This window comes from Macaca nemestrina, chromosome 1, assembly GCF_043159975.1.
Source record: "Macaca nemestrina isolate mMacNem1 chromosome 1, mMacNem.hap1, whole genome shotgun sequence".
Classification (NCBI taxonomy): Eukaryota; Metazoa; Chordata; class Mammalia; order Primates; family Cercopithecidae; genus Macaca; species Macaca nemestrina.
Genome location: NC_092125.1, coordinates 121,519,009 through 121,534,856, shown reverse-complemented (window position 1 = coordinate 121,534,856; position 15,848 = coordinate 121,519,009). Strand labels below are relative to the sequence as shown.

Genomic DNA, 15,848 nt, shown 5'->3' with positions numbered 1-15,848 from the left:
TTAGGATCCCTCAGCTCTGGCAAAAACTCATGACATATACAGCATTCATTCTGCATCACCTCTGTGGAATTCGAGGAGCACAGGGAATGGATATGAAACTGGCATTCATGCTGCCACTATGCTATGAGTAATAGAGCCCTTTGTCTCTGACTCAGGAGTCTCAGATCTTCCACCATCATCCATGCAACAGGATAACTTTTTAGCTTACATGCAGAGTAAAATCTCAGGTGTTTCAGTTTTTGACAACTTCTATCCAGTATGCTGTTACAAAAGCATCTTCCTTAAACCTAAATTCTACTGATTACATCTAAATTTCTTTATCTGGCTTTCAGGCTCCTTCCTACCTACTCAGCTGAATATCTATTTCTTCTTGAAGAAGACTTTCTGCTTCATAGACCAGTATTTTCACACATATACTGTGATATTCCTTTCTACCTCTGACATTAGGCTCAAATTCCACTCCACCCCCTTTTGTTGCAATTCCTTTCCTTTCCTCTTTTTTCCTATTTAGTCAACTCAAATCCATCTCTTAACACTTATATCAAGTCCAAAACTGTCAAGAAACTTCCTCATTGATCACTCTTTCTGCAAACATCTGTAGAACTTAAGAACCTATACAAAGAGTTTCAATATATATTGTGTTATTTTCTAGTGGTTCCATATGGGTATGCATTGCTTCCCCATTCTGATTGTAAGCAAGAAGGAGTGCAGGCACAAAGCAGAAATGGAATGTGACTGATTGGAATGGTTACGTGCATATGCACTAAAGCCAGAATTCCCAGATTTAGATCCCCACCACTTATTAGCTATGTGGCCTTGGGCTTATTATTTAACTTCCCTATGCCTCAGTTTCTCCATCTTTAAAATGGAAATAATTATAATGATAATACCTATCTCATAGACTTCTTGTGAAAATTGAATTAACACACATAAGAACATAGATCAAGTTAGAAACATCCCAGAGTTTAGAACTGTAAGAACCTGTGGAGGTATATAGTATTACAGAGGAATCTGAAAAACCTTTCTTAAAAACCTCTCAAAACTACCAGATAAAAAAATTAAAAACATCTTTTTTTTGACAAGAAAATATAGGAAATATTCAAAGGTCAAAGGTGGCATGGCACAAATCTAAAGAGGAGGGTGAATGCTAAAGCTGGTAGCTGTTCTAGAACTTTTGCTGGTCCACAGTAATCCAGAGCATTTGTTTCGGTGGCCACTTGGCTACAGAACAATAAGTCTCAGGTCTACACAAATTCAAAAGTAAGATTAGAAACCCAAACATTTATCCAGGATTGCAAAGGATCATATGCTCAGTGAATAATTTAAAAAGACACACATATACCCCTCAAAGGAATATGGTGAAAAAATAATGGCACGTGGTACAAGGTCGAAAAGTCTTCTCTTGAGAATTTTTAACCACATGTGAGACTTCAAATAAGATTACAGCCTGAATTCACATTTCTTTCATGTTTCTTCAAAGTGATCCGGGTTAGTAGACCCCAAGCCTCTGGCAAAAGCAAATACAAATTCTCTCCACTCAGGAATCTAAGAATCTAAAAAAGTTGCAAAGAATGTTAGCTCACAATTTACAAAAATCACAAAATACACAAGGAAACAAAATTCCCTGAGTAAGAAACAGCAGAAACACCATGTAAGGAAAAAATGAACTACTGAGACTTTTTTTTTTTTTTTTTTTTTTTGAGACGGAGTCTCCCTCTGTCACCCACCCTGGAGTGCAGTGGCGCGATCTCCACTCACTGCAAGCTCCCCCTCCCGGGTTCATGCCATTTTCCTGCCTCGGCCTGCTGAGTCGCTGGGACTACAGGCGCCCGCCACCACGCCCGCCTAATTTTTTGTGTATTTTTTAGTAGAGACGGTGTTTCACTGTGTTAGTCAGGATGGTCTCAATCTCTTGACCTCGTGATCCGCCCGCCTCAGCTTCCCAAAGTGCTGGGATTACCGGCGTGAGCCACCGCACCCGGCCCCGAAAATTTAAATGTAGTTATTAATGCTACAGAATACTTTTTAAGTATGTATAACACATTTAAAAGTAAGATAATTAATTGGAAATAGGAGAAAAGAAAAAGAGGCTATCAAAAATGATCAGACAGGCAGGGCACAGTGACTCACACCTGTAATTCTAACACTTTGGGAGGCCGAGGCAGGAGGATCAGTTGAGGCCAGGAGTTTGAGACCAGCCTGGCCAACATGACCAGACCCTGTCTATACTAAAAATACAAAAACTAGCTGAGCAGGGTGGTGCATTCCTGTAGTCTCAGCTATTCAGGAGACAGAGGCACAAGAATTGCTTGAACCCAGGAGGCTGAGGTTGCAGTGAGCCAAGATTGTGCCACTGCACTCCAGCCTGGGTGACAGCGTGAGACTTTGTTAAAAAAAAAAAAAAAAATTACCAGACATATTTGAAAAATAACTAAACAGATCCAGAATAAAAATTAATGTAATAATTAAATTAAAAACTCTGTAGATGGGCTAAATAGTAGACTCATCCAGAAGAATTAGTAAATTGAAGAATAGCTGAAGAAATTTTATAGAATTCAGCTTAGAGAAATAATGAAATGGAAACTACAAAAGATTAAGAAACACGGAGAATGAAGTGAGAGTTATGTATGTATCTATTCAGCTTCCCAAAAGAGTGATTAAAAAGGTAATATTCAAAGAGATTATTATCTTTTCAACAAATGGTGTTGGGAAAACTGGATAATAACAAAAAAATAAAGTCGGATGCTTACCTTATACCATATACAAAAAATAACTCAAAATGGGTCAAAGACCTAAACATAAGAATTAAAACTATAAACCTCTTCGAAGAAAACATAAGAGGAAAAGCTTCATGGCATTGGATTTGGCAAGGATTTCTTGGATATGACATCAGAAGCAAAGGCAACAAAAGAAAAAATTCAATAAATTGAACTACATCAAAATTTAAAACATTTGTGCATCAAAGGACACTATTGATGGATTGAAAAGGAAACCCACAGAATGGGAGAAAATATTTGTAAATCATGTATGTGATAAGGAATTAATACATAAAATGCACAAGAAATTCCTGCAACTCAACAATGACAACAACAAAATACCCTTGATTTTTAAAAGGGGCAAATTACTTCAGTAAACATTTCTCCAAAGAGATATACGAATGGTCAATAAGTACGTGAAAAGATCGTCAACATCAGTAATTATTAGGGAAATGCAAATAAAACCCACAATGAGATACCACTTTACACTCATAAGTATGGCTATTACCAAAAAAACACACACACAGATAAAAAGTATTGGTGAGGATATAGAGAAATTGAAATTATTGTGCACTGCTGATGTCAATGTAAAATGGTGCAAGTGCTCTGTAAAATAGTATGGCAGTTTCTCAAAAAATTAAAAATAAAATTATGATATGACTCCCCAGAAGAACTGAAAGTGGGAACTTGAGCAGATAATTGTACACCCATGTTTATAGCAGCATTACTCACAGTTGCCATAGGGTGGAGGCAACCCAAGTGTGTATAGATGGATGAATGGATACACAAAATGTAGCGTTTACATACAATAAAATATCATCCAGCCTTAAAAAGAAAGGAAATTCCAACACAAGCTGCAACATGGATGAAACTTGAGGACATTATGCTAAGTGAAATAAGTCAGTCACAACAAGATGAATATTGTATGATTCCATTTATATGAGGTACCAGTTGAATTGGGACCGAAAGTATAATGAGTTGCCATGGGCTTGAGGGAGGGAGCTAGTGTTTAATAGGTATAAAGCTTCAGTTTGGGAAGCTTTTTGAAAAGTTCTGAGGATGAATGGTAGTAATGATTGCACAACAATGTGAATGTGCTTAATGTCACTGAACTGTACACTTAGAAATAGTTAAAATTATACATTTTACATTGTATGTACATTGTGTGTGTGTGTGTATATATAAAACCACAGTTTTTTCAAAACTTGGGGAAAAATAATAGTTGAGAATTTTCCAGAACTGATAAAAGATGCAAATATTCAACTTAAGGAATCACAATGAATCCCTCATAAAAGAAATACGTATCTAGACACTTTGTAAAATGTCTTTGTAAAACCACAGATCTATAAAGAGAAATGTTAAGACTAGTTAGAAAGGTACTACCTGCAGAGGGATGATATTTATACTGACAACTGATTTTTCAATACTGCAGTGGAAGGCAGATGGAAAAACATCATTTCTTCAAAAGACTGAAATTAAAAATAAGTTTACCTAAAAATGTATATATTTTAAAGATCTTACAGAAGGCCAGGGGCAGTGGCTCACGCCTGTAATCCCAGAACTTTGGGAGCCCAAGACGGGCGGATCACAAGGTCAGGAGATCAAGACCACCCTGGCTGACATGGTGAAACCCCGTCTCTACCAAAAATACAAAAACAATTAGCCGGGCATAGTGGCACGTGCCTGTAGTCCCAGTTACTCGGGAGGCTGAAGCAGAAGGATCGCTGGAACCCGGGAAGAGGAGGTTGTGGTGAGCCGAGATCGCACCACCGCACTCCAGCCTGGGCGACAGAGTGAGACTTCGTCTTTAAAAAAAAAAAAAAAAAAAAAAAAAACTTACAAAAATAAGGAGGAAAATAAAGAAAATTTTGCATAATTACAAATTGGAACTTTACTAATAGACCCAAATGAACTTCTAATGAATACATTCTGAGAAGTAGAATGATGTCAGAAAAAAGGTTTGAGATGCTAGAAAGGATACTAAGCAAATACCCTGACAAATATATAGGCATAGACAGAAATCTAAAAACAATTGATTATATAAAACAAAAAGTAAAATAGCTAATTTATGGGATAAGAAGTAAAACAAAAAGAAATGTGAACAGTGACAGCATAAAAATTGGGGGAGATTAATCTGAGTAACAGCACTCTAAGCTTCCTTGAATTGTTAGAAGACGGGAGAAATGTATCAAATAGCTTTAGCCTGTATTAAGAAAATTATGCATGTTAAAATTTCTAGGGTAACTATTATAAGAATAGAACATCTATTACAGGGGGAAAGTTGAATAAAGTCATAAAATCTGAATGCAAAAGAAAGAGAGAAAGGAGTGGGAATAAACAAACAGCAAAAGCAGAAGAAATAGAAAGTGCACATTTAGATAATAGAAGTTAATCTAAATATAACAGCAATTACAATAAACAGACCAAACTCTTTGGGTTAAAAAAGTCAATATGGAATTTTTTTTTCTTTTTATTTTGAGACAGGGTCTCACTCCGTTGCCCAGGCTGGAGTGCAGTGGCACAATCTTGGCTCACAGCAGCCTCCACGTCCCAGGCTCAAGTGATCCTCTCACCTCAGTTCCCTGAGTAGCTAGGACTACAGGCACATGCCACCACTCCCAGCTAATTTTTCTTCTCTCTTTTTTTTTTTTTTTTAAGACAGGGTTTGGCCGCATTGCCCAGGCTGATCTTGAACTCCTGGGCTCAAGCAATCCGCCTGCCTCAGCCTCCCAAAGTGCTGGGACTACAGGCATGAGCCAAAGCACCTGGTGGGAAATAATTTTTAAAAAGGACTTTTTAAAATCCACATTTGCTATTTACAAGGCAAACACTCAGAACAAAGAGACAAAGAAAGGTTGAAACTTAAAGAATGGCAATGTAGTAACTGAAAGAAAGCTTTATAGTTATATTACATGACTATCAGACAGAAATATTGCTAAAATAAATAGGTTACTACATAACCATCAATGTTTTTATTTCTCAAGAAGATATAAACTTCTAAACTTTTATGTACCTAATGAAATTTAAACTATATAAAGTAAAAAATGACAGAATTATTAAAAAATTGACACATATACCACCATTGTGACAGATTCTAGCATACCTCTTTCAGTAACTGATATAATCGCTGCTTAAAACATCTACAGGGGATTATTTAAAGAACACCATAAGTTTGATGCAACTGATTATATATAAAACATAGTAACAAGTGAAAAGTATACTTTTACAAAAATCAAGCATATATGAGGTCATAAATTATATTCTAGCATATTAAAAATAATCAGTTTCACAGAGACCAAGTTCTCTGAACATAATGCAATTAAATTACAATATACATCCAGTTTTAAAAGATAATTTTTAAAAAACATATATTTAAACTTTAGAATTTGAAAATATTTAGAACTAAGTGATAAATAATAATAATGAAAATACATATCAAAACTCGTGGGATACAACTAAACTAGTATTTAGAAGGAAATGCACAGTCTTAATTGCCTATATTAGCAAGAAAAAAACGCAAAAATTAATGAGATAATCAACTAACATAAGAAATTAGGAATAAAGCAATTAAAACAGACTCAAAGAATTAGAAGGAAGGAAGCAATTTATTCACACATTAAACTAATGTTTACTGAACACCTACTATTAGGCATTTACGATTCAGCAGTGACTTAAACAAAATCATTTTCCTTATGAAACTTAGTGCCTCCAAAACCAAATATGGAAGTCCTGGTCATCAAGAGATTGGAGTTGCAGTCCAATTTTTCCAGTACCCAGCTGTGTGTCTTTTGGTAAATCATTTTTTCTCACTTTGCCTCCTTTTTCTTATCTGGAAAGGAGACCATAATTTCTATCCTATCTATCATGATATAATCAAATGGTATCCAGTGACACAAACTATATTTTGGAAAAGTATAAGCATTATACAAATATAAAATTATTATTACTAATATTTAAAACATCCACGTTCCTTTTGCTGTTACTGCCTTCCTAGTCTTGGGGAAATAAAATGACAGCTTAATTTAAAACTTTCCTTCCTTTAATTGGCTAAAAGCCATAACATGAGTCTAGCTATGAGGTGGCTTCAAATCTTAATGCTGGGAGAGACTGAGTGTTGGGTCACCTGTTACTGTGAAATCAACGATGTAGCATGAATTACTAAGTCTACTCTCATGTATGCCTTGTATTTCTGCAACTCTGAACAGTGGAATTTTCACAGTAGAATTTAGCACTTATCAGTTTTCCTGTCCCACACTTCAAGATCAAAGGTTCTTTTTTTTTTTTTTTTTTTTTTTTTTTGAGACGGAGTCTTGCTCTGTAGCCCGGGCTGGAGTGCAGTGGCCGGATCTCAGCTCACTGCAAGCTCCGCCTCCCGGGTTTGCGCCATTCTCCTGCCTCAGCCTCCTGAGTAGCTGGGACTACAGGCGCCCGCCACCTCGCCCGGCTAGTTTTTTGTATTTTTAGTAGAGACGGGGTTTCACCGTGTTAGCCAGGATGGTCTCGATCTCCTGACCTCGTGATCCGCCCGTCTCGGCCTCCCAAAGTGCTGGGATTACAGGCTTGAGCCACCGCGCCCGGCTAAGATCAAAGGTTCTTGACACATCAAACACTGAGTTAAAAATTGCTGCTCAGAGTAGGCAATTTTTTTCATTCAACATTCTTTTACAGAGCATTGCTTATGTGTTAGTTAATAGATTGAGCATTGGAAACTCAGAGATTACAATTCAGTTGGCGACGCTGACAAAATTGTCTAGCATTCTCTTAGCATACTTATCCAAACACATGAGATCACAAGGGAAGACTCCCCCACCCACACACAAGCCCAACCTCGTCTTACCATCTTCAGAGCTGAACTAACAGAGTGAGGTCAATTGTTCCCAGCCTTTTGACTAAAATCAAGAACGGAGAGTGAGGGCAGAGGTAGATGGTCCTGGTCTCATTTCTTGTTTCTGTATTCCTAAGGCCTAAGGCAGGGGCTGATGTTCACTAAGTTCTTAACAAATATTTGTTGGGTAAATGAAGAGACTGTGTGGAACAGATTGAAAGAAGACCTTGGTAGCAGGCACACAATATCCAATAAATACTTTTTAAATATTTTATTTATTAATTAGAGACAGGGTCTTCTGTCACCAAGGCTGGAGTGCCATGGCACGATCATAACTCACTGCAGCTTCAAACTCCTGAGCTCAAGCACTCTTCCCGCCTCAGCCTCCCGTGTAACTGGGACTATAAGCATGCCTCACCACTTCCGGCTAATTTCTTTTCTATATTTTGGAGAGACAGGGACCCACTTTGTTGCCAGAGCTGGTTTTGAACGCCTGGTTTCACGTAATACTCCAGCGGCAGCCTCCAAAAGTGCTGAGATTACAGGCACGCACCACAGCACCTGGCTGGGTAAATACTTCTTTTTTTTTTTTTAGACGGAGTCTCGCCCTGTCACCTAGGCTGGAGTGCAGTGGCGCGATCTCGGCTCACTGTAAGCTCCGCCTTCGGGGTTCACGCCATTCTCCTGCCTGGTAAATACCTCTTGATTGTCTTAGAGACCAAGAAAAATGTATTCCACCAACTTCCCTCCGTCCTCCCAAGCCCTTGCCAGGACTTTCCCTCCTGCCTCAGGACCTGTAGCCCAATTAGCTCTTCCTCCTGTAACAACCGCACCAGATCTCTGGCTGGTCCAGAAGTCAGGTGAAAGAGTGCTGTCATCCTCTGAAAGCCCATTCTGTACTAGGCTGAATTTTGCCTGGTGTCCAGTGAACAAGGCTGACTTGAAAGAGGACTATACCCTGAAGAAGAAAATAATAGGACTTTCCATCTTCAAAGCTCCTACCTACACAATTTTGTTTGTTTGTTTGTTTGTTTGTTTTTGAGACAGGGTCTCCCTCTGTCACCCAGGCTGGAGTGCAGTGGCATGATCATGGCTTACTGCTTCCTCAACCTCCCAGGCTTAAGTGATCCTCCCACCTCAGCCTTCCAAGTGGCTGGGAGTACAAGTACACACCACCACGCCTGGCTAATTTTTGTATTTTTTGTAGAGACGGGGTTTTGCCATGTTTCCCAGGCTGGTCTCAAACTCCTGGGCTCAATTGATCCGCTCGCCTCAGCCTCTCAGTGCTGGGATTACAGGCGTAAGCCACCTTGCCCAGCATCAATTGTTAATTTTAGATGGAGGATCTGGTGACCAGCTGGCAGCTATTATTAATATGTGACAGAGAAGCAGATTGTGTGTGTGCTGGGGGAAGGAGGGAGGAAGGGAGGAGGAAATACAAACTGAGATACAGAGGTCATAGACTCCATATCAAGGCCACATGGTCAGGTCAAACACAGAGCAGAAGGTCACAGAGTTTTATTCAATCATAGGCCATTACTCTTCTCTCCTACTGCTCACTACTATAGAATTTTTTGTAATTTTTCCTTCTCATTTGTGGAAGTGTCTCTTAATGGAGTCTTTCTCTCATATGTGTGTGTATTTGCGTGTATGTGTGTATACGTATAATTCAAAGAGGGTCCTGCGTTGGGTCCATTCTGTCAGAAGTCTGTCTGAATTTAATCCCCTTCCTCTATTCCCATGGCTATAGTCCTAATTCAGGGCCAATCATTTTTGGCCTGGACTTTTTCAACACTCCTCCCGTCCCCTTCTTGCCCCTGGCCTCTCCCTACTGCATTTACCCTCCCTACTGACACCACATCATCCCTAGTTTAAATTTCTGCTTAGGATAGAATTCAAACCCTCCACACTCTGAACCCAAATTAACTTTTCAATCTTTTTTCTCAACTGCCACAGTCACCCCACCCTGTGATTCAATAACATCATATGGGTCTCCAGGTCTTCGCTTGTGCCATATCTTTTCTATGAGATCGTCTTTTCTTGTGGGCAACATGGACAAATCTTAGCTATTCTTCAGATCTGCCATTTCCTCTGTGAAATTTGTTCTGACCCCACCACATCTTCCCCTATCTTCCGTATCCATATCATTTTGTACATAACCCTTAAAACAGCACTTCAGCATTTCAATACAGTTATGTGTCTGTTTCCTCAACTATAATAGGAGGTCAAGAATTATACCTTGTCTTTGACTCCTAGAACCTGTTGGTAGAGTTCAGTAAGAGTTTTTAAACTGTTGTCTGTGTGGTTAAATTAAACAAATAGCCATAGAAATAAAATGTTAATCATTATTGGTCATGTACACCTGCATTTGTGTCCATCAAATTTTCTGAACAAAAATCAAAATGTGTGGTCTGAAAATGTGACAGATGATTTGAAAGTGGAAAATGTCCTAGAAAATTTGTGTCATGCTGCCCCATACTTGTGTCCCATAAACATCCCATCAACATTTCAGGACTAAAATTGCCAATATTCCCTCCCTCTACCTAAACCCACTGCCATGCTTCAAATGAAATTTATCCATTGTCAATCCAAGAAAATAAATTGCCTCTATATTGCTGTTTACTTCTCTGCCTGGATCAGGAGGCCATACACCTTTCAGTTCCTCTTGATAGGCTGGAAGACTAAAACCAAGATTAGCTTTTAATTGCTCTGCTTTCTTTGGTTTACTTTTAGTTCTCAGTCAATCAAGTATTTTAGAAAAGCCCAATACTATTAGATGCTTAGCCTTGTGCTGGTAGCTATTGCCCAGAAGACACATTGATTAGTCTTTTACTATGTACCAGGTACTGGATTAAGAACTTTAGATAGATTATCTTTTGTAATTTTCACAACAGCCCCTTATAAATTATTATTATAATGTCAATATTGTGGATGAGAAAACTAAGGCTTAAAGAGAGTAAGCAACGTACTCAAAGTCCTACACAGCTAGTAAGCAAGCAAAGTTAAACCTTAAACCCAATACTGAGGCTGGGCGCAGTGGCATGTGCCTCTAGTGCCAGGTGGCTGAGGCAGGAGGATTGACTTAGCGCAGGAGGGAGGCCACAGTGAGCCGTGATTAGCACCACTGTACTATAACCAAGGCAAAAGAGTGAGATCCTGTCTCAAAAATAAATAAATAATAAATAAACAAACAAACCCAGTACTGAAGTCTGTGCTTTAACAACAAGCAGCTTACTGTCTGTCTGGGGAGACAACACATTCGCATATGAAATCACTGGAAAACAGTATTCCTTGAAATGTCAGGATGTGGCTCCTTAAGTTCTCCAAGGCCAGACTGAGATTTGTTTTTCTGAACCTTGAGGGACATTCAGGAGAAACGAGCCTGAGTTTTATAACAAAATAAAAGTTTACAAGAGCCCTGAGTTGTATACAATAAATTCAATGATCGAAGATGTAGGGTGGGTAGACAAGAGAATTCATGGGAAAATGCCTCCAGACCTAATAACTTGTATTTGTCAAACACTTTCCAGTTCACAGAGCATTTTCACATATACTACGTCACATCATCTTCACAACCCTGTGAAATACAAATCATCTTTATTTTACAAGCTAGGACAATGTATTGATGAAGTAGCTTGCCCCATATCATGAATATATGTTCCAAAGTGGTCAGCATGCAGACTCAGGCCCCAATCTCTGCCTCCCAGCAACTCTATTTTCTGCCGTGACTCACTGTGACTCAGGAGTCGAGCAGCCCAGTGTCCAGTCTGGCTGCTCTTCCCAGGAGCTTTCCCACCTGGCCTCCTTCTGCTCAGTGGGTACTACTAGAGTCCCTTCCATTGGTCCAACTGGTGGTCTCTACCAACTGCCACAGAAGCTTCCAACAGCCACATGCCACCCATCCAACCCTTCTGCCATTAGAGAACCAGGAATTCCCTGGTTTTGGGGGCAAAGAATGGGACATACTCATAAAGCCTCAAGCTCCTAAAACTCATGACTATCCTTTTACTCCTGCCTCAAGTTTTACACATAAATCAACGAAAAGCTGGTCATTGTGTGGCTTTCCAAGCCATTTGGATGCTGTGAAACTTGAAATGGGAGAAACATTGAAATTCCTGGAACTCTACTTCTGAGTATCTCATTGCCTTTTCCCATTCCCTAACCTTCCCTGTGATAGTCTTAACATTCCTGCAGTCAATAAATATTTATCAAGCACCTGTTAGGTGCCAGAACTATTCTAAGTTGGGATTGTAGGCCTAGCGTGGTGGCTCATACCTATATACCTAACTACTTGGGAGGCTGAGGTAGGAGGATCACCTAAGCCCCAGAGATTGAAGATGCAGTCAGCCATGATCACACCACCACTGCACTCCAGCCTGGGCAACAGAGTGAGACCCTAACTCTTTTTTTTTTTTTTTTTTGAGATGGAGTCTCACTCGGTCGCCCAGGCTAGAGTGCAGTGGCGTGATCTCAGCTCACTGCAACTTCCACCTCCCAGGTTCACGCCATTCTCCTGCCTCAGCCTCCTGAGTAGCTGGGACCACAGGCGCCCGCCACCACGCCTGGCTAATTTTTTGTATTTTTAGTAGAGACGGGGTTTCACCATGTCAGCCAGGATAGTCTCAGTCTCCTGACCTTGTGATCCACCCGCCTCGGCCTCCCAAAGTGCTGGGATTATAGGCATGAGCCACCGTGCTCAGCCTGTGAGACCCCAACTGTTAAAAAAAAAAAAAATTTACTTGGGTGAATGCATCACTGATCACCCCAGAAAAAGCACCCCATGCTTGGTATCATGAAACTTGCATTACAGTTGGGACAGACTAACTAAATAAATAGCATGCCAAATGGTGATGGACATTATAATAAAAAATAAACTTAGGAAATTAACTGGTGGAATGGGGTCTATGTTGGAAAGAAGTTGTTCAGGGAAGGCAGGTTTAATACGACACCTAAATGCAATACAGGAAGAAGCAAAGCCAATTGGCCCTCAAGGGAAGGGTTTTCCAGGCACAAAGAACATAGTGCAAAGGCCCTAAGCTTCCCTCATACTTAGGTTATTCACAGAATGGGAAGGAGGCCAGTGCGGCTGGAGCAGAATGAACAAAGGGGAGTGTGGTAGAAGATGAGGTCAGAGTGAGCAAGTGAGGGACCTGATTTTGTAATGCCTCATAGGCCCATAGAAGCTTGTTGTTTTTCAGGCATTCAACCTCATTCAAACAAACCAAGCAATTATTTTAGGCCAGAATTGTTGGGTGCTGACGATACAGAGATGAATAAGACAAAGGCATTACTGTCAAGAAGCTGAGTCTGATGAAGAACAGAGACAAGTAAGCAGACAGCTATATCACAGTGTAACTGGTACTGCGAGAGGGTTAAGCCCTGATTACTGTAGTAACATATGGAAGGCACCTACTGCCGATGGGAGGTCAGAGAAACTGAAGTCTAAACCTGTGCCATTCGGAAGGAGACCACTGGCCCAATGGGGTTATTAAAGATGTTAAATGTGACTAGTATGACTGGGGAACCAAATGTTTAATATTAATTAATTTAAATATAAAACTGAAACAGTGTGAAATATTTTTCCCTTAAATTCAACCTTACAGTTTTGGTAGGACTACTTCTACTTTTGTCATTGCGTCCCATAAGATTTCATGATTGTTTTGTAGTGCTCATGTACTTTTTACTTTTACTTTTAAAAAATGTTGCTACTACAAAATCTACAATTAAATAAATATGTGGCTCACATAATATTTCTACTGGACAGCACTAACCTAAACTCAAAGTGGGAGAGACAAGCCAGGGATGTAGAAGAAACCTCAAGGCAGAGGGGCTATATGTGCCAATGTCCAGATCGCAGACAGAGCATGGCACCTTCGAGGAGGCACAAATAACTCAGAATGATGAGTCCTGAAGTGTCAGCAAGCAGGTAGGTGGAGATGAGGCAGAAAAAGTAAACAGAAGCTGGGTCTGAAGGTCTCGTGTGTAATTCAAGGGAATTTGAGCTTTATCGTGAGTATAACAGGGAGCTACCGAGGGAAGACACCCGGCCAGCTGGGATTGTTGCAAAGGTCATTCTGGCTATCATGTGGAGCATACAATGAAGTGGGGCAAGCATGGAAGGAGGAAGACCAGTTAGTGCTGCTTGCAAAAATGAGGCAAGAGTCGAGGGCAGTGACAGTGGAGGAGAAGAGAGAAGTGGGCTAATGTGAGACGTTATGAGAGGTCAGGTTGGCTAGACTTGTCATTGGATAGGTATGAAGAATGAGGGTAACAGGATGGCTTAGAGATCAGTCCCTAACACTGTAGGCTCTGAAAAGCAAATGACTACTGCCCTCCAAAGCCAGGTGTCCAAGCAAATGACTGAGCTCCTAAAGGGATGCAGGGTGTGAGGGCTGACTCCAGTGACCATACTTCCCTCCGACCGTAAACAATATGAATCAAGAAACATCTCCTGGAATTCCACCTGGGCATCTTGTTTGTCTTTGATTAGTATAATTTTTGGAAGTCAATGTATTCCATGCTGCCAGGTACACTGCTCCAGCATTTGCATTTCCTTTGATCAGAGGATGGTTAAGTGGCAAGATTATATCTCTCAAAAATAATCTCAGGAAAGGAGAAATGTATTTCAGGTGCTTCCTTCTCCTCAAATGGCAAACAGGGAACATATATTCAATAGAGTCACACCCATCTCAGCAACCCAGGGGCATGCCCAGGTTTTGTGGAGCCTAAAATTTATATAGCTGTTGGTTGAGTTTTTTTTTTTTTTATGGACCGGGGAGGAGGAAGAGTCTCTTTAAGGAAAATAATACCCAATTATGAATTTAAAATCACTAGGTAGGTTCTCATGCAAATGAGGGGCCCTGACCCTTAAGCTTCACTAGCATATCGATAGTTTTAGAAGGCCATTTTTAAAAATCCATTAAATACGTATCAGCTGATGGGTTATGGGCACTGAGCAGTACATAGAGATATAAACGTGAATGAGAACAGACATAGGCCCTGCCCTCAAGAAATCTACCATTTAAAGAAGGAGATACATAAATAGGTCATTGTAGAACTACATTATAAATGCAGGTATAAGAGCTCTATCCACAGAGTGTAGTGGGTGCAGAGAGGAGGGGCACTCAACTCACCTGAGGTGAAAGGTGCTTGGGTATCTTCCTGAGGGATGTGCCACCAGCGGGATGTGTAAGATACGTGAATTACTTAAACACTAGGTAGAAAACAGGTTTTGGATAATATTTTGTGCCCTATGAAGCTGGAAACTTTGTCAGCTAAAAGTAGAAAGGCCTTAAATGGCAAACCCAGTTCTTGCTAAAAGTCTCATCACTGCCAAGATTAACTCCGTACTACTAGCTGGAGATTCTCCCCAGGATAAAATGACAATCCTATTGTGGACTGAATTATGTCCCCCCAAAATTCATCTATTGAAGCCCTAGCCCCAAATGTAACTGTATTTGGAGCTAAGGTCTTTCAGCAGGTAACTGAGGTTAAATGAAGTCATCAAGGTAGGACCCTGAGCTGACAGGATAGGTGTCCTTATAAGAAGAGGAAGAGACACCAGAGACATATATGTGTCTCTCTGTCACTCTTACTCTTTCTCTATCTTCCCCACCACCACCACCCAACCCTCTGCAGGGCACAGAGGAAAGGCCTTGCCAGAAGATACTGAGAAAGTGACTCTCTGTAAGCCAGGAAGAGAGTCCTCACCAGAAACCAAATTTTCTGTCACCTCGATCTTGGACATCTAGCCTCCAGAACTATGAAACAATTAATTTCTGTTGTTTAAGCCACCCAGTCTGTGGTACCTTGTTATGGTAGCCTGAGCAGACTAATAAAGATCTTTAGACAAATATGGTCCATTTATCCCTATGCCTGGCCCCTGAGCAGAATATCCAGGAACAGCGGGCTATTACTGTGCCTCCTTGTCCACATTTCCAGGGGAAATGCAAGAATGATGTTTAGTGTCCTCTTACCACCTTGGGCTTTATTCCTCCCTTCTCACACCTTAGTACCTGTAGGCCACTCTTAGAGTCATGCCCCAAGGGTCATAGTCACTGTGTTAGTCTGTTCTTGCATTGCTAGAAAGGAATACCTGAGGCTGGGTAATTTATAAAGAAAAGAGGCTTAATTGGCTCATGGTTCTGCAGGCTGTACGGGAAGCATGACTCTGGCATCTACTCAGCTTCTAGTGAGGCCTCGGGGAGCTTTTGTTCATGGCGCAAGGCAAAGCAGGAGCAGTCACATGGCCAGTGAGGAACCTCAAG

General features: G+C 40.4%; 1 protein-coding gene and 1 long non-coding RNA gene across 2 annotated transcripts in view; one reads left to right on the top strand and one right to left on the bottom strand.

Annotated features, from left to right (window-relative positions):
* Positions 1-11,447, bottom strand: part of LOC105479208 (adenosine A3 receptor) — an 81,677-nt gene extending 70,230 nt beyond the window's left edge. The window contains exon 1 of the mRNA XM_011737092.2: positions 11,315-11,447. Coding sequence (XP_011735394.2) covers positions 11,315-11,421 — 107 coding nt within the window. The 5' untranslated portion in view covers positions 11,422-11,447. The remainder of the gene's footprint in view (positions 1-11,314) is intronic.
* A 66-nt stretch (positions 11,448-11,513) lies between these two features.
* Positions 11,514-15,413, top strand: LOC105479205 (uncharacterized). Its single transcript, XR_985754.2, has 4 exons — positions 11,514-11,714; positions 12,780-12,908; positions 13,346-13,507; positions 15,220-15,413. It is a non-coding gene; the product is annotated as an uncharacterized lncRNA (long non-coding RNA).
* Positions 15,414-15,848: the final 435 nt, after the last annotated feature.